At 38.0% G+C, this 20,165-nt stretch overlaps 1 protein-coding gene across 4 annotated transcripts in view; it reads left to right on the top strand.

The window, feature by feature from the left end:
• Window positions 1–20,165, top strand: part of CPNE4 (copine IV) — a 518,534-nt gene that overhangs the window by 349,749 nt on the left and 148,620 nt on the right. For all 4 annotated transcript variants that reach the window (XM_011977981.1, XM_011977979.1, XM_011977980.1 and 1 more), the window contains 3 exons: window positions 841–912; window positions 3,892–3,966; window positions 14,472–14,555. In XM_011977981.1, the coding sequence (XP_011833371.1) occupies window positions 841–912; window positions 3,892–3,966; window positions 14,472–14,555 (231 nt within the window). The remainder of the gene's footprint in view (window positions 1–840; window positions 913–3,891; window positions 3,967–14,471; window positions 14,556–20,165) is intronic.

The following is a 20,165-nucleotide window of genomic DNA, read 5'->3' as shown; positions in this document are numbered from 1 at the left end:
CACTGGGTCCATCCCACACTTGAGGAGAGAATATTACACAATACCATGAATATTACAAAGCTAGGATCATTGTGGACCATGTTAAATAGAAGCTTCCAGCCACAATGGATGATGTTGTTCCCTGTAAGCATAAGTGTAGCTTTAACTTGGTCCTTTTCACCCTTTTCTTCTTTGAGAATCATGGGTTGCCAAACAATCATTGCTTCAATGCCTTGTCAAACTTCTCTTTCAAAAAAGGAAGAAAGAGGAAAAACAGAATGGGGCAAGTTCTGCTAGGAATAGCTTTCAATATGACGATGATTTTAGTTGTCATTGCACAGGTGCATTGGCATTGAATCATGAAGAGAACCCCAATTACTCCTATTAGCTTGTTTGAGCATCAGTTTTCTGATGACTTACTTTATGGCTTCCTAATGAATATATTAAAACTAGAACTCTAGAGGTTATACTTAGCCCTTTAGTTCCTTTCCCTCCCTGCACCCCATCTCCCACTTTGCCTGGAGGCTTAATATATTTGAGATCATTTTGAAACTTCATCTGCTTTGTCTCAACATACATGTTCAAAGTTGTCTAATTTTAATGTAAATCCTTCATCAACAATTAAGCCACCTCCCAATTGACTGCATTATCTGTAATTATTCTTCACTTACTAACTCTCTCATATCACACACCATAAGAAGAAAGAGAAAAGGGAATAACCTATATTAGGAGAGGCTCACTGACAAACCTTGAAATATAAATTGACACGAATGTGAATGCAGAGTTTTGTAAAAAAAAAAATTTTAAATAGATCTGCAGTTAAATGACTAGTATCTCTACCTTTTGTTTCCGTTTGTGCAGATTGTTTCCCAGAGAAAACTATCCAAATCCTTGCTGAAGCATGGGAACACAGCAGGGAAATCGTCCATCACGGTAAGCAAGCCCTCCCTAAGCAGCTGTCTGCCCGAGTGGAGAGCCTGGGCAGACTGGCCAGCCAAAACTGGACACTTGGGAAGCAGACTTTCTGACATTGGGAGTTGGCGCCACAACAACTGAACTATTGAAATCGCTCCCTTGTTTTTCTTTCTTTCTGTTTTCCGACAATACAATTTTAATCCTTCTAACTCTAGGAAAAAATAAATAAGGAAAGGCATTTGAAAGTAAGGTTATTTAATTCTAGTAAGCACTTCTGCAATTGCAAGATAGATTTTAGTGGAGGAGAAAGATGTCGTTGTTGAGCACAGTGAGATTATGGAATTGTTTAGCATTTTCACACCATCAAAGCTACAAAGCAACCTGTCCTTGTCTCTCATTTCTTTTGAGAATTCAAATTTTGCTTTGACAGCATTTTCTTCAAGGTTTGGTTTGTTGCCTGAGAAACAAAGAGCTCAGCATTTAACACTCCTCTTTGATATAATAGTTTGGAGGTTTACTGTGTGATTCAGTAGCCACTAGCCACATGTGGTTATTTAAATTTTAATAAAACTATTTAAAATTAAAGTAAATATTCAGTTCCTTAATCACACTGGCCACATATCCAGTACTCAATAGTTACAAGTGGTTAGCAGCTACCATATGGGACAGTGTAGATTATAAAACATTTCTATAATTGCAGAATGTTCTATCGGGTAATGCGAGACGTATTTCTAAATAAGAGCTTACATTTTCAAATGGAATGCCTGGTATTGGAAACTTTGACATCTTCTGTTAGAGACCTTGAAAAAGGTAGAGAATGTGGTCCAACCATTTGGATGTATGGAGCAAAACACAAACAAACAAACAAACAAACAAAGACAAGCAAAAGAAACAAGGTAGAAAAAACTACAAGGAAATTCTGAATTGCTAGAGAGGCAAATGGCCAGGAAGCAAACCTCTTGAGTTCTTTTGAACATTCCTTTTTAAGTAGAGAGAAACCAATTTTTTTTTGAGATGGTGTCTCGCCCTGTCACCCCGGCTGGAGTGCAATGGCACAATCTTGGCTCACTACAACCTCCACCTCCCGGGTTCAAATGATTCTCCTGCCTCAGCCTCCCAAATAACTGGGATTACAGGCACCTGCCACCACACCCAGCTAATTTTTGTAGTTTTAGTAGAGATGGAGTTTCACTGTGTTGGCCAGGCTGGTCTCCAACTCCTGACCTTGTGATCCAACTGCCTTGGCTTCCCAAAGTGCTGGGATTACAGGTATGAGCCACCACACCTAGCCCTGATTTTTTTTTTTTTTTTTTAAGCACAGGAAAAAATTCAAAAGAGCTATCAGTGAAAGTCGTGGCCATTCTCACAAGAACTTACCTTAGTTTATCACTTGAATATTTTAAATGACACTGTCGTGTTAAAACTTTTTCTTGACTGCCGTCTTCAATCCTGAATCAAAGTGTTCTTTGAAGACACTGATGGTGCTCTGAAAAGCCGTGGACCCACAGGTTCACTCCCAAAGCCCACAAACCCAGTAGATCCAGGTATGAATTTGCTATGGTTCTTTCTCAAAAGAACAAAATCTCATCTTGCCATATTTTCTCTGAGATATCCTGAGATTTCCTTTCTTCACACATCCCAGAAAAGTTTGGTCTTTTTCTTAATTTTAAGTATTTAAATACTCCTCAACTTTGGGTCTTTAGATCAAAACATTGGCTTTAGTAGCTTCTAGAAAACACTTGAAAAGGTACATGAAATTTTCTAGGTCTATGCACTTGGGGAAAATCACAACTTTCATCAGTTCTCCAAAGGTGTCTGTGACCACAAAATACTTAAGGGTCAGTAATCAAATGAAATATAAGAGGCGTTAAGGTGGTAAGGGACAAAAGAGGACCAAATGAAAAATACAAATATGATAGTTATTGGGTTATCAACCAGTTCTGGAATTTTTTCTATATACCTGGACTCACGTTCTCTACTCTCAGTTGTTCATACATTTTTGGGTCTATCTGTCTTAAGGCAGCCATCTTAGCTTTAAGATTAAGTGTAAATAACTTAAATTTTCCAAAATATTTGGAATACTACCAGTGCCTATTGAGAGCATATGGACCCAACTCATAATGGAATTGTTGAGCCCAGATAGAAAAGAGGTAAAATTGAATTAATAGTATCTTGACATAAGCAATTTGATAAGTGTATCCATGTGCTGTGGCCACAGAATACATGGTAAATCCTAGCATTATTTATAAAGGTTTTAACTTGTCTGCAACTTGACTGGCTTCTAGATTTTTGTTGCTTTTGCCGTCATTATTTTTCTCCTAACTTTCTCCACCGATTTCTGCTCCAAGGCTTTGTTGAGAGTCACTAACTATTAAGTATTGGAAAATGACCTGTTGTGAGAAAGCCTTTTGGACAATAATTTCTTCACCTATGCAAAAATCTTTGTCAGGAATGGTCTGTACTTGGGTGTTAGGGCTTAGATCCTTACATATACACACATCTTCATCTCAGAAAACCCAGGGACGGTCTTCTGAAAAATAAGAGTTAGAAAAATTTGACATGGAAACTAGTTTATTCCACCATTTCTTGTTGGTCTCACTCAAAACAGTAAAGAAATATTGCTGTTTATCCTTCTCGATAATTTACCAAAGGGAGACATTGTAGTTAGTTATAAAAATACTATCCAATGCCATGTGACTTTCAAAGAAAGAAACTCTTCCAAACTGCTCTTCTATTTCTTCCTCCAGCTTGGGTCCCACCTCTTATGTTCTCATGCTCAGCATAAATGGTGTCTAGTTATTCACCATAGTCTATTCCAGGGAGTTCCGCTGAATGCCTAGAATTGCCGTGCTATAGTCACTAGGGTTGTGGAAAAACTCCTTGCCTAACATTTGTCTTTGTTGAGTTTTGAACCAAACAGGAACTAAATTTGCTCATGGGTTCTGGAGCTAAGGAGTGCACCCTCTACTGCAGCTAATGTGTGCTTTTCTCCTTTAGGTGATTGCTGAAGAATTATCTGGCAATGACGACTACGTTGAGCTTGCATTCAATGCACGGAAATTGGATGACAAGGTAAAGCGTTTGGCATTACCCTTATTGAAGGAAGTAATAAAGCTAGCACACAGTTTAATCAGATTTCTCCCTGCAGTTATTTTTCCCTTTCTACCCACATTATCAAACAGATCCAAAAATTCAGAAAGGTCTACAAAGTAAGGTTTCCCTCACATTAAGAAGCGATTTATGAGAAGGGGAAGGGACTATAATTAAAACAGGACAATTCTATGACACTAAGACTTTCCAAATGCCACAGGTGAGATGTGAACAGGTAAATATGATTTAACCCCATTTCTAGGGACATTCTAAGGGAGAGGAGAAGATGCAAAATGGAAGAAAAATGACATTTATTAAGCACCTATGTTTGCCAAGTACAGGTTTAAGAGCTTTTCATGTGGTATCACATTTATTCATTTGTACAATTCCTATTTATTGGGTATTAATACTCAGCCCATTTATGCATTCACTCATTCACTCTTTTATTTGTTAATTTGTTCACTCATTCATCATTCATTTTCCTAACCCTTTTTGGGTGCTTGTTATGCATGAGGTGGTGGGAAAAAAAGATATATCAAAAATAGGCATTCCACTCTCACATCTGCAACCTGGAATTCATCGCTGAAGTAAAACATACATCTAAAAAACAAATGGTATAGTAATACTATATCCATAATAGAATGTGATAAGTGATATATAATAGTGTGTCCTGGTAAGGCCAACTTATTCTACCTGGGGACATCAGGAAATACTTTATCCTTATAAACTAATTATATTTGGATTTTAAAAGTGTCTTGAGTAGCTTATGTGAAACCATCACAGACTGCTACATTTTTAACATTAGCATGAACTAGATGCTGGGAACTGCAGTGTGTATTGATGTCAGTTGGGAGCAAGCTTTTAACTTCACCTTTTCACAACTGTTATGCTCCTTCTCCTTCATCATCTCCCCAGATTTCAGAAGAACTCACAAAACTTTGTAGTATCTTCCCTGGTGCTATTATAAGCCATTGGGTCAGTGTATAGCAGTCTTAAGTTACTTGCTTAATGGCTTATAATGGTTTCTCTACATTTAGTAGGCTCTTGAGTGCCTCTAATTTGTCATCTGATTTATGTTACAGTAAAAGGGGGTTTGGAGGTTTGTTGGACCAGTTGGGTTTGAAGTGTTTGAGCAGTTTCCCTTTAATCAAATGAACACTTGCTCATAGAACTGAAAGAGCCACCCACAGCACTTAAAATGGTTCTAAATGGCTATTCCCACCATTGGCCGTACTGATTGTCCAGGGCCCTGGTCATTGCTGAGCCTCATTGCCCCAGTGCTGGAGACCCCAGTTCCTTCATAATGTGGCTGTATCTTGTCCAGATCCTTAGTAACTCAGAAAACAAATCAGAGGTCTTTGCTCCAGTTTGGACTCAAGGTAAATGGTCGCCTCAGATGGAAAGAGGGCAAAGTTGTAAAATGGAGGAGTAAGATGATACCATAAAGATCATTTCACACAACCTCTTCAGGAAATGAGGGCTCAGCAAGGTATGATGATTTACCCAAAGACACAATACTACTGCTCTGGTTTTCTACTGCTGCATGGTAAACCACCTCAAATCTTGCAACGTAAATGAAGAACTATTCCATTATAGCTAATGATTTTGAGGGTCAGAAATTCAATCAGGGTTCAGTTGAGCAGTTCTGCTGTCTGTGATGTTGATGCAAACCAATCAGTGGTACTCGGCTGGTGGATGAGCTTGTCTGGAGGGTCTACACTAGCTCTACTCACGTGCCTGGCACATGAGATGGCTGAATGGCTAGGCTTAGCTCGAACAGTCTACCAGAGTGCCCACATGGTTGTCCTGGAGTAGTCACACTTCCTTTAGAGTATCTGGCTTCTTCCAGAAAGAGCATCTCAAGAGAATAAGGGAGACACTCCATAGCCTTTTCTTACCCCTTCCTGACCTTGGAAGTCATGCGTCATTCACTTCTGCTGCATTCTTTTGGTTGCAAGCGAGTCATGAGGCCAGTCCAGATTCTAGGACTCCACATCGTGTTAGGGCAGTGGCAAAATCATACTGTAGAAAAAGCATGTGGACTATGAACTTGCAGTGGTCATGTTTACAAAATGCAATCTATCACAAAATTTTTATGATAGAAATAGAATAAAATAATACAATTATTTCATGTCACAGCTGGAAAAATAGTTCCCAGATGCTCTCAAGGAGGACCCTTTTCTAGCTTTTAGCGTTAAACAATTTTATAACTACCTACATGTTAGCAGTTAAAACTTACTGTATCTAGTTAAACTTATTGTATGACTAAAAGTCACTATAAAATAAATAATGCTCCTAATTTTTTATTGTGTTAATGAATATCATGAAAGTAACTAGTTTCTACATACATTTAAAAACTGAAGTATGAATATATAGGAAAAATATGCTATATCCAATTCAGACAGTGGTTGTAGGATGCCTGGATCTCCAGTCTCTTGGCAGTAACCCTGGTAGCCCCCAGGAGTCCGCATACTTTAGGTAGAAAGCCACTGTCTAATCCAACTACCTTATTTTATAGGTGAAAAATCTGAGGTTCAGAGATGTGATATGACTTACTGAAAGCCACATAGGCACACACACACAAAAATCAGTGCAACAGAGGGACTCAATCAGATTGCCTGACAAAATCTAAGTCTTTTGGAGCAGAGAGTTAATGAATAATAGGTGTTTGGTCTCAGAATATGGAAGACTTGGAAATGTTTTCATGTGTTTCAGGGAAGTAGGAAGCCAGGAAGAGGGGAGGTAAGAGGGGAGGTCAGGCAGCAGTCCTCCAAGTGAAATGCATGGTCCCAATACCTTTGCAGGGGAACCCATGAAGTCAATGCCATTTTCATAATAATGCTAAGACATAATTTTATTTATTCACTCTCATTCTCTCATACATGTAAAGTGGAGTTTTCCAGAGGCTACATAATGCCTAATATCACAACAGCATAAATATGAGGATTCTGCTGCATTCTATTAAGCTAATCATTAAATTGGTTTGCAAAAATGTAAACTAATACCATTCTCACTATTTTTTAAGTTTGGAAAACATAATTATAATAATTTTTTCCATTAAAATACTATTTTTGTTATGATGTAGTAGGTTTATTTTCTTATTTTTTAAACAATGTAACAAATATTTTAACAATTTAACAGCTTTATAATATGACAAATATTAATACATACAACAAAACAAAAGCTCTTTGGGATCCCCAATAATTTTTAAGAATGTAAAGGGGTCTTAAGACCAGAAGTTTGAGAACCCCTGTTATAGGGTATATGGAAAAGCACTAAGTACTTTTGCAAACCACAGTGACAGAGAAATGCACCATTCTTTTTGACAGAAATAGCCATTTTTAACTTGTCTTTCAACAGACTAGCAATCACCTCCTCACTCTTCAATGAGAGCGAGTACATAAAATAGCTTAGGTTTGTGATAAATAACTTATTTATCTAATGTTAATGCAATTCACTTAGTAGAGAAAGGGACTTTCTTACTCATAAAGCACATTTGTTACATTAGCAACTAGTTGGCAATTAATCTAACAAGTAAGTAGAGGCAGAAATGTAATAATCACTTTAGAACATTCCAGCTGACAAAGGATTCGTTCTCTTCCCGTTCTCGAGAAAGTACTCATATTGGTGCATTGGAACTAATTCCCACACTGGTGGTCTCCACATATGTGGTAGTAATCATTATAGACTGCATTTTCCGTGTTTCCATGATGCTAGTTTGATGGGGTGCAATATAAGTAAACAAATCTGTCTCTAAAGTAGAGGTTGGCAGACTTGTTAATAAAGGGCTAGATGATAAATATTTTAGGTTTTGCAGAACGCATGATCTCTGTCCCCACTACTCAACTCTGCCTTTGAAGCATGAAAACAACCATAGACAATACAAAAATGAATGAGTGTGGCAGTGTTCCAATAAAACTTTATTCACAAAAACAAACAGCTGGATTTGGCTCATGTGCCATAGTTTGCTGACCCCCACTCTAAAACAATGTAAAATCTCTACCTGCTGTGATGTGATTTTACTATGTTTAAGTATGCCTGCTTGAAACTGTAATCTGTTCTGTATTAATGATAGAAAATTATAATTATTGAGCATCTATTGTGCACCAAGTATCAGGTGTCTAACTTACATTATCTCCAAAACTCATAAGCATATTCCCAAAGGTTAGTATCTTTATTTCCATTTTACAGATAAAGCATACTCAGATCAGACATTTCCCAGAGTCACAAAATTAGTAAGCTATACAGCCTGGATATGCCTGCATCTTTCAGATAATTTATTCTAGGTCCAATATTTCATTTTCAAGATCACTGTCGTAGATATGAACTGATTCCTAATGGCCTATCACCCTCTCACTTAGCTAAATTTCTTTTATATTGAACTAAAAAAGCAGAATAATATGGTCTCTGTGTTGTTAAAGAATTTTACCACAGCACAACTTCAGTAAAACAGTCAATTCATTCATCTTTATTGAACTGAACTGTCCCAATGGCCATCTTAGTGCTAATAATCAAGTTTAAAAAGCTGAAAATTCCAAGTTAAAATGACCACACAATTAGACCCAGAATTGTTGTTTTGAAGCTGTGAATTTCTGAATGTACACTTGAGATTTTGAGGAGCATATGAATTATTTCATTTCCATGAATCAGATGCCTTCTTAATATTCTTAAATCTGATATTTGTATAGTTTTTTACAAAATGCCTTCATGAATTTTTTTCTTCTATTGATAATCATCATAGCAGCCAATTTTTTTTAATATTTCAACTTTCATTTCAGATTCAGGGGCTACAGGTGCAGGTTTGTTACATGAGTATATTGCATGACACTGAGGTTTGGAGTATAATTGTTCTCATTACCCAGGTAGGAAGCATAGGACCCAATAGGTAGTTTTTCAGCCCTTGCTCCCTTCCCTCTCTCACTGCTCCAGTAGTCACCATTGTCCACTGTTCCCATCTTTATGTCCATGTGTACCCAATGTTTAGCGCTCAGAAGTGAGAACATGTGGTATTTGATTTTCTGTTGCTGTGCTAATTCCCTTAGGATAATGGCCTTCAGCTGCATCCAGTGTGTTACAGAAAATATTATTTTGTTTTATGGCTGTGTAGTATTCTATGGTATATAAGTGCCAAATTTTCTTTATTCAATTCACTGTTGATTGGCACCTAGATTGATTATATGCCTTTGCTATTATGAATAGTGCTTTGATGAACATACGAGTGCATGTGTCTTTTTGGCAAAATGATTTCTTTTCCTTTGGGTATATACCAGTAATAGGATGGCTGAGTTGAATGGTAGTTCTGTTTTAAGTTCTTTAAGAAATCTCCAAACTGCTTTCCACAGTGACTGAACTAATTTACGTTCCCACAAACAGTATATAAGTGTTTCCTTTTCCCCATAGCCTCACCAACATCTGTTATTTTTTAACGTTTTAGTAATAGGTATTCTGACTGGTGTGAGATGGTATCTCATTGTGGTTTTGATTAGCATTTCTCTCACAATCAGTGACATTGGGCATTTTTTCATATGTATGTTGACCACTTGCAGGTTGTCTTTTGAGAAGTGTCTGCTCATGTCCTTTGCCCAATTTTTAACAGGGTTCTTTATTTGTTTATTTTTGATTATTGAATTGTTTAAGTTCCTTATAGATTCTGAATATTAGATCTTTGCCAGAGGAATAGTTTGATAATATTTTCTCCCACTCTATTGACCACTTGTTACTCTGTTAATAGCTTTTTTTCTAACTGTGCAGAGGCTCTTTAGTTTAATTAGGTCCCACTTGTCAATATTTTTTGTTGCAATTTGTTTTTGTTGCTTTTGAGGACTTACATAAATTCTTTGCCAAGGCCAACATCCAGAATGATATTTCATATGTTCTCTTCTAGGATTTATATAATTTGAGGTCTTACGTTTAAAGCTTTATTCAATCTTGAATTAATTTTTGTATATGGTGAAATGTAAGGGTCCAGTTTCATTCTTCTGCATATTGCTAGCCAGTTATCCCAGCATTATTTGTTGAATAGGGAGTCCTTTCTTCATTTCTTATTTTGTCAACTTTGTCAAAGAAGAGATGGCTGTAGGTATGTGGCTTTATTTCTGGATTCTCTATCCTGTTCCACTGGTCTTATGTGTCTGTTTTTGTCCCAGTACCATGCTTCTTTGGTTATTGTAGCCTTATAGTATAGTTTGAAGTTGGGTAATGTGATGCCTCTGGCTGTTCTTTTTGCTTAGGAATACTTTGGTGATTCAGGCTTTTTCTTGTTCTATATGAATTTTACAATAGCGTTTTCTAATTCTGTGAAAAACTATGTTTATAGTTTGATAAAAGTAGCATTGAATCTATAGATTGCTTTTGGCAGTATGGCCATTTTAACAATATTGATTCTTCTGATTCATAAGCATGGAATGTTTTTCCATTTGTTTGTGTCATCTATGATTTCTTTCACCAGTGTTTTGTAGTTCTCCTTGTAGAGATCTTTTACCTCTTTGGTTAGATGTATTCGTAGGCATTTCATTTTTTCTAGCTATTATAAATGGGATTGTGTTCTTGATGGAGCTCTCACTTTGCATAGAAATGCTACTGATTTTTGCACATTGACTTTGTATTCTGAAACTTTGCTGAATATCAGTTCTAGGAGTCTTTCGCCATAGTCTTTACAGTTTTCTAGATGTAGAATTATATCATCAAGAAAGACAGACAGTTTGACTTCTTTTTCTATTTGGATGTCTTTTATTTCTTTCTCATGCCTGAGTGCTCTGGTGAGGACTTTTAGTACTATATTGAACAGGAATGGTGAGAGTCGACATGTTTGTCTTGTTTCTGCTCTTAAGCAGAATGCTTCCAGCTACTCCCATTCAGTATGATGTTGGCTGTGGGTTTGTCATAGATGGCTCTTATTGTTTTCAGGTATGTTCCTTCGCTGCCTAGTTTGTTGAGGGTTTTTATCATGAAGGGATTTGGATTTTCTCAAAACCTTTTTTCTACATCTATTGAAATGATCATATGGTTTTTGATATGTGTATGTTGAACCAACCTTGCTTCCCAGGAATAAAGCATACTTGATTGTAATGGCTTAAATTTTGTTGTGCCACTGGATTTGGGTTGCTACTATTTTGTTGGGGATTTTTGCAGCTAACATTTTTTCAGTCCTCACCATGTACCAGGCACTGGACTCAACACTTGCCATGCACCAGCTCCTCTAATTCTCCTATGTCACTATCAGGCAAAGGGTGATACTCCTTCCATTATGAATGGCAAACTAAGCCTTGGAGAAATTAAATATTTTGTCCACAGTTATTCAGATTATATGTGGTAGAGTTGAGATTTGAAAGCAGTGCTAAAGCCAGTATGCTGCATATAGATTTTCAGCTACCTGAAGACAGAGGCCGTACCTGACCTTTCTTTCATTGACTTTTTAATATGCCCTCCTGACAATAACTTCATGCCTAATTCATTCATGGTATTTAAAAAGAATGTGAAATACAATAGAAAAAGCATTGTAATGTATAACATGTAAAATAAACATACAACAAGCAAAAGAAATAGGGCACTAAGTTGTATATAGATCATGCTTGCAAATTTTTTTAAAAGAAAGAAAGAAAAGTCTATGAAGAGTCTAGAAACAGACTTGCCAAAATTCTATTGATGGTTATGGAATTATGGGTTCAATTATGGGTTCTTTTTTCCTTCTTTTTATTTTTGTTATCTGTTTTCTATATTTTTCATTTTTAAATAAAAGTGATGGTAACAAAAGTTTTAAATTAACAGTAAAGAGGGAAAAATAAGAAAGTTCTTACATTGTGGTTAGCAGTTTTAAAGTATGAATCATAAAAACATCCCCCAAGGGACCAACGATCTATTTAAAGAGGCAAAGCATGAAGCTACAAGAGGAGCCCAGGGGCACATAGGAACAAGCTACTGTAGCCCACTTCCACAGGGAGAGGGAGAAGAGAGGGAGGTTTTGATTTTTTAAGATGCATGTAGAAACAGAAACCAGCCTAAGGGACAAACGTCTTAAGTAAATGCATAGAGGTGGGAATCAGCTAGAAGTGCGTCTGAGAGAGAAATGGGCCATTTCGGGGGAGAGGCAATGTTTGAAGGGCAAGATTATGACAAAAACCACCATTTTGACAAGATGAAGGCTGTGGCAATCTGATACCTTCGGAAATAGAGTAGTAGGGGATGTTCCAGACTCTGGGTGTTGTGGAGCATGGTGTTTGGTTCCTGGCTGCATGGGAAGGAAAACACAGGGGAAGATAGTTATTTACACTTCTCATCTCCTCTTTCTAAGATATCCTACAAAGTTTCTAGACTGACATTCTTCACTGCAGAGCCAACTATATTACTTTTCCACTCAAAATGCTTCAATAATTCCCGCTGCCTCTCCAGGCCAGTGCAAAGACTTCACATGAGCATTTAAGGCCCTTCACTTCATGGGGCCAACTTTGCCAGCATTGTCTCCAATTCCTCCCCTATGCTTCCTTAGGCTATAGTCTCATTAAATTACTTGGGGTATCCTCCTCTATGTCTGTTAAAAATTCATCAACTTCCCTCTCTTCCCTCAATACTCCTTGTACCTTCATTCATTAATTCATTCGCTCATTTACTCATTTATACCTAGCCATGGGTTATATTTATTTGTATACTTTTCTTACCAGCAACCTAGATGGTACTTTGGAAGACAGAGATCAGGTTCTATCTGTCCTTATATCTCAACATCAAGCTCAAAACTCTGTGATCAGTATATGTCCTACAAATGTTTTGCTGAGCTGAAGACTAGGATGACTGGTAAAGACATTGAGAGTAAGGAAAAATTTAGAAGTAGAGACCAAATGAAGGAAAATAATGAGTTTGACTCTGGCTTGCTCAACTTTTAGGAATAATAAATGACTTTTAAGGCAAAAATTCTACTTTGCTAAAGTCTAGATTTCTGGAAAAAAATTACCTGGTGAAATCATAATAAAAGTGTGATGGTGAGGAATAAGGTTTTTGCTCAGACAGCCTCCTATTCTATACCAGGTATCCATTCACTTATTTATATATTTATTCATTCATTCAATAAGCAGTATATACTACTAAAATATAGACACTATGGAAAATGCTGGGGAAATAGTAGAAATGTGAAGGAAAATAAAGCTTCTCCTCTTTGAGAATTTATAATCTACTGGGGGTAAAAATCAAGTTTTTAAAAGAGATAGAGATAGGTTCCATTTCCAACAATGAAGCATTTATTTATTTTACATCATTCTCTCACTAAAAACAAATATAAACACTAGAAAAGACACAAGAGACATGTATTTGAGAGTCCTGAGGCAGTGTAGATTTGAGGGGCCAAGAAACTGGACAGAAGAGAAACCCAGGGAGGTGCTTAAGACATTCTGTGCAGATTTTCCACTCAAGGGAATTCCTCAAGGCTGATTCCTAAAATAGTGTGGATAGAAAGGCCGGGAAGCCTAGTTTTAAAAAAATAGCTACTAAGAAACAGAAACTGAGTAGAGCTTTTGGTGGTCTCATGGGACTGGGGAGAAAAACTGAAGTTCAGGGCTATTGAGAGAGCAAGGGATAAAGACTCATAGATGCATCAGAGAAGAGAAGTAGTCCAACAGTCTGAGTGGCTTATCATCTCAAGGCATTCACTAATTAGCAAAAGCAGCATAGAGAGAAACTGAACAAAAACCTAGAGCTAAGAAATTATGAAAATAAACGGAGCATTTGAGGCTCTCACAAATAAAAATTGGCATTGAAGACTTGTCAAGGAAGAACACCCCTCGTGAACACAGGTTTTTAGTTAGGGTCCTTTAAGGACTATACCCAAGGAGTAAAGGGAATCAGAAATAGATTGGGGCCTTAAAGACATTTGAAGAAACTCAGCCTCTAAATAGCTTAATCCTAATTGGATTCAGGAGACTTCTCCCATTATAATCACTTGCTAGAAGCTAAAGACTCATGTAAAAACCTTCATAATCTTCATTACACATTGTCTACTATTTAATAAAAAATTAACAAGCATACCAAGAGGTGGAACCAAGAAAGAGACAATAAAAACAGACCTATAGGTGATCCAGACATTGTAGTCATTACATAGGCATTAAAATAACTATAATGAACCTGTTTAAGACAACAGGTACAGTGATTTTCAAAGAACTGGAATTTGAATTGATGTTTGAAGAATACCTTGAATTTCAACTAACCAAGTACTGACTTTACAAAGAACTTAGTTTTTGGATGCAATTAATTCTAGCCAAGGGTGGATCACGGGGATGAGGAACAAAGGAAGAAAGGGTGAGGCACATCATCACAGGTAAAGAGAAGAGAGTTTGGGTAGAATTGAGCAGGAAGAGAGGACAAGCATGGCCTCCCTTCCACATATAAACAATAGAAAATCAAGAGGGTTTTCCTACTAATATTGATTAAATATTCCTGATTGATCAGGACTAGATCACATGCAGGAGGAAAAATAACAACTCATTGATGTTTATCTGTTTCAGGATTTCTTCAGTAAATCTGACCCATTTCTGGAAATTTTTCGTATGAATGATGATGCAACTCAGCAGCTGGTGCACCGAACTGAGGTAAGAAGAGTCATCTTCAGCTATGCCATCTTATCTCCTAAGATGATAAATTGACCTGTTTTGAGAAACTCCTTTTATTTCTTTTTTTTTTTTTTTTTTGAGATGGAGTCTCACTGTGTCACCCAGGCTAGAGTGTAGTGGTGCAATCTCAGCTCACTGCAACCTCCGCCTCCCCGCTTCAAACAATTCTCTGCCTCAGCCTCCTGAGTAGCTGGGATTACAGGTACCTGCCACCATGCCCAGCTAATTTTTGTGTTTCTAGTAGAGACAGGGTTTCAGCATCTTGGCCAGGCTGGTCTTGAACTCCTGACCTCGTGATCTACCCGCCTCAGCCTCCCAAAGTGCTGGGATTACAGGCATGAGCCACCGCACCTGGCCTCCTTTTATTTCTTAATGTCTATAGATATACACTCAGACCTGAAATCTTCAATGTCCTCAAGAAGATTCTGCCATTTTCAGCTTTTTTTTTCACTTTTAATCCTTAATTTAGTTGTCAAAAGAACCTCTCTAACCCCAATTTCTATTGTTAACTTTCAAAACAGACAATTAGCAACTTATTCATAATAGAAGTATAAATACTAGCTAACATTTAATGAGGTTATTTGGATGTCTAGGTGCCAAGAATTAGACTGTTATTTACATGCATAATTTTATTTCTCACAAAAATTCCTTATACATGATGATGATGATGATGATGATGATGATGATGATGACAACCCCCATTTTACAGTTGAAGAAACTGAACTTTAAGGAGGTTAAGTCACTTACCCAGATCTACCAGCTAGCAAAGGGTGGTGCTGAGGTTTCAATTGAGGTTGACGCTGAGCTTCATGGTAATTTGGGAAGTCAATCTTCCTCCCCAGGGAAAGTACATACATTGGACTGATGTCAGTCCTACCACATGAACACCTGACCTTTCCTAGCAGTCACTTAGTCTAGCTGTATCTCCTTCTTACTCTTCCTCTTCTTTCTCCAAGTGGCTCCAACTTTATCTCTTATTGCCCTATGCCCTACTGCCCACTACCACACACACATTCAACAACTAACCACGATCTCCATTTTTCATTTTATTTTACTTGTAAGCCAGTTCAAGAGGGATCTTGTAGGAGTGAAGTACATTGATAAGAAGGAAGTGATATACTTGTGCTGAATGACTTGGAGCTGAGAGAAGACCCAGTTATGCTTGCATAGCAGTTGCAGGGTAAAAAAAGAAGAAACCCCCACGACTTTCATAAGGTGATGGTGTGGTTGCTATGTCCCCACAACATCACTTTGGAAATCCAGTTTCCTGAAGTGACAGAGTTGCAGGTGTTGTTAAGGGAATGTTTCATGTCATTGTTATGGTAGACAAAAATTAAATAGTCTTGGATGGGCTAGTTGTGGATATCATCTGATACAAAGTTGATATCTAATAAAATGTGTTTAATAAAAGAATAAACATATAAATGCTGTTAAATATAAATAGTATGTCTATTGCATGCTATAGAACAATGTAATTCTTTGGAATTTAATCCCTGAAGAATAAATTGAGGTACAGCTAGTACAGTTGCCCTGAGTGACATCTCATCACCACCACCAAAAGTGGTCTTTCACCCATTAAGTTTCCTTAGGTGAAACAAACTTCTTTTGAGGGAAGTGGAGCAAGATGGCCAAATAGAAGCCTCCACTAATCATCCTCTAATCATCCTTCCCATAGGAAGACCAAATTAAACAACTCTCCACACACACACACAAAGCAACTTCATAAGAACCAAACATCGGGTGAATGACCACAGTACTTGGTTTTAACATCATATCATTGAAAGAGACACTGAAGAGGATAGGAAAGACAGTCTTGAATTGCTGATACCACTCCTCCCTCATCCCCTTGGCAGTGGCTGCATGGTGCAGATAGAGCAACTGTGTGCTTGGGGAAGAGAGTGCAGTGATTATGGGAGCTTGCACTGGAACTTAGTGCTGCCCCATCACAGCAGAAAGCAATACTGGGCATAACTCATCCTGTGCCCATAGAGGAAGAATTTAAACCAGTCCTAGCCAGAGGGGATCACTCATCCCAGGAGTGGAAACCTGAGTTCTGGCAGGCCTTGCCACTGCAAGCTGAAGGGCTCTGGGGTCCTAAATAAACTTGAAAGGCAGTCTAAGCCAAAAATACTGCAATTTCTGGGCAAGTACTGGTGCTCTGGTGGACTCATAGCCAGTGGGCTCAGGGGGCATGCAACCTAGTGAGACACCAGCCAAAGTCACCAAGGGAATACCTGCACCACCCCTCAGGTGCATGCATCACCAAGGAATGTGTGCCCCACACCCTAGGCAGTGCAGCACACAGCTCCAGGAGACACTCCTTCCTCCCACTCGAGGAGAGGAGAGGAAAGTGTAAATAGAACTTTGTCTTGCAACTTGGATACCATCTCAGCCACAATAGAATAGGGCACCATGCAGAGTCCTGAGGTCCCCATTCCATGCCCTAGCTCCCAGCTGACATTTCTAGACAAACCCCGGGCCAGAAGGAAGCCTACTGCCTTGAAGGGAAGCAGGATTCATTACCTTCTGACTAAAACTCTCTTGGGTCCCGAATAATCAGCAATTGTAGCCGGGCTGTACTCGTCATGGGCCTTGGATGAAACACAGAGACATGGTGGTTTAGATGTGATGCAGTGCATTCCCAGCTATGGTGGCTCTTGGGGGAGATTCTTTCTGCTTGAGCAAAGGACAGTGACAAGGAAAGGGGACTTCGTTTTGCAACTTAGGTACCGGCTCAGCCACAGTGAGGTAGAGCAGCAGTTGGGCTCTTGGGGGTCCCCGATTAAAGGCTTTGGCTTTTGGATAGCATTTCTGGACCTGCTTTGGGTAAGAGAGGAGTCCACTTCCCTGAAGAGAGAGTCCTAGGACTGGCAGCATTCACCACAAGCTGACTAATGAATACTTGGGCCTTGAGTGAATGTTGGTGGTAGGCAGGCAGTACTTGCTGTGGTCCTAGCTTGGTGGTGGCCAACGAAGAGGCTCCTCTGCTTGTGGAAAGGGGAGGGAAGAGTGGGAAAATTTTGTCTTATGGCTTGGGTACTAGCTCAAACACAGTAGAATAGAGCACGAGGTGGAGTCCTAAGGTTTCCAACTCCAAGCCCTGGCTCCCATATGGCATTTCTGGACCTGCCTGGGACTGGGAACAACTCACTATCCTGAAGGGAAGGACACAGCCTGGCTGACTTTGCCATCTGATTGTAGAGTACTACAGCCTTGTGTGAACATATGTGGTAGCCAAGCAGTGGTTACCCCAGGCCTTGGGTGAGAGTCAGTACCATGCTGGCTTCACATCTGACCCAGTGCAGTCCAGTGATGACAGCCACAAGGGTGCTCATGTCACCTCACCTTCAACTCCAGGCAGCTCATTACAGAGAGACTCCATTTGTTTGGGAGAAAGTAAAGGAAGAGGAGAAGGGTTTCCACCTGGTAATCCAGGGAATTCTTCCAGATCTTATCCAAGACCACCACTGTACCTCAACAAGTCTGAAAAAGCCCAGCATCACTGAGCTTGGGATGCCCCCTAATGCAGATACAGTCACAGTGACAAAAAGAGACCATGACACCCAAATCCCTTTGAATACCTGGAAAGCCTTCCCAAGAAGGATGAGTATGAACAAGGCCAGACTGCAAAGACTACAATAAATATAAAAATCTTCAATATCCAGATATACTGGTGAACATCTACAAGCATCAAGACCATCCACAAAAACATGCCCTCGAAAAACAAAGTAAATAAGGCACCAGAGACCAATCCTGGAACAAAAGAGTTATGTGACCTTTCAGATAGAGAATTCAAAATAGTTATTTTGAGGAAACTTGATGAAATTTAAGATAACACAGAGAAGGAATTCAGAAGCCTGTCCAATAAATTTAAGAAAGAGATTGAAATAATTGTAAGAAATCAAGCAGAAATTCTGGAGTTGAAAAATGCAAATGACATACTATATAAGGCATCAGAATTGATCAAGCAGAAGAAAGAATTAGTGAGCTTGAAGATAGGCTATTTGAAAATACACAATCAGAAGAGATAAGAGAAAAAAGAATTTTTTAAAATGAAGCATGCCTACACGATCAATAAAATAGCCTCAAAAGGGCAAATCTAAAAGTTATTGGCCATAAAGAATAAGGAGAAAAAGAGATAAGGGTAGAAAGTTTATTCAGAGGGATAAGAGAGAACTTACCAAACTTAGAGAAAGATATCAACATTCAAGTACAAGGTTATAGAACACCAAATAGATACAACCAAAATAAGATGACTTCAAGACAGTTAATAATCAAACCCCCAAAGGTCTAAAGAAAATATCCTAAAAGGAATATGAGAAAAGAAAAACAAATTACGTACAATACAGCTGTAATACATCTGACAGCAGAATTCTCAGTAGAAACCTTAAAGACCAGGGGAGAGTGGTGTAACATATTTAAAGTGCTGAAGGAAAAAAACTTGTATCCTAGAATAGCATATCCAGCAAAAATATTCTTCAATTATAAAGAAGAAATAAAGACTTGCCTAGAAAAACAAAATCTGAGGGATTTCATTAACACCAGAACTGTAAAGGGAGTTCTTCAGTCTGAAACAACACTACATTAATGAGCAATAAGAAATCATCAACTCACTGGTAATAGCAAATATACAGAAAAACATAGAATATTATAATGCTGTAATTGTGGTATGCAAACTACCAACATTTTGAGTAGATAGGGTAAAAGATAAACTGATCACATGTTTATAGCAGCACAATTTGCAATTGCAAAAATATGGAACCAGCCCAAATGTCTATCAGTCAATGAGTGGATAAAGAAATTGTGGTATTTATATACCATGGAATACTATTTAGCCATAAAAAGGAATGAAATAATGGCATTCACAGCAACCTGGATGGAACTGGAGATTATTATTCTAAGTGAAGTAACTCAGGAATGGAAACCAAACATTTTATGTTCTCACTTATAAGTGGTAGCTAAGCTAAGATACAAAGGAATAAGAATGATCCATGGACTTTTCGGACCCAGGGAAAAGGATGGGAGGGGGTTGAGTGATAAAAGACTGCAAACTGAGTGCAGCGTATACTGCTCAGTTGATGAGTACACCAAAATCTCACAAATCACCACTGAAGAACTTACTCATGTTACCAAATACTACCTACCCTCAAAAACCTATAGAAATAAAAAAATTAAAAAATAAAATGCATTTCTGTGGGGAAAAGAAGATATAACAATCCCTTAGAAAGAAAGTATAATGAAATACTTTTATTTTTCTATTTATTTTCTTTCTATGAAAGAAAATAAAAAAAATTAACTACAACAACTTTTCAAGACATAGTCATTAAAATAATATATAAACAACAAAAAGTTAAAAAGCTGGGGGACAAAGTTAAAGTGTAGAGCTTTTATTAACTTTTTCTTTGTTTGTTAGTTTGTCTGTTTCTTTATGCAATCAGTGTTGAGTTGTTGTCAGTTTAAATTAATGGGTTTTGGTATGCAATCTTCAAGAGATCCATCTCACATGCAAGGTCTCCTGACACATATAGGCTCAAAATAAAGGGATGGAGGAAAATTTACCAAGCAAATGGAAAACAAAACAAAACAAAA

The sequence above is a fragment of the Mandrillus leucophaeus genome, unplaced genomic scaffold (genome assembly GCF_000951045.1).
Source record: "Mandrillus leucophaeus isolate KB7577 unplaced genomic scaffold, Mleu.le_1.0 Scaffold186, whole genome shotgun sequence".
Taxonomy (NCBI): domain Eukaryota; kingdom Metazoa; phylum Chordata; class Mammalia; order Primates; family Cercopithecidae; genus Mandrillus; species Mandrillus leucophaeus.
The sequence above is the reverse complement of the archived record's forward strand: the minus strand, read 5'-3'. Positions and strand labels throughout refer to the sequence as shown.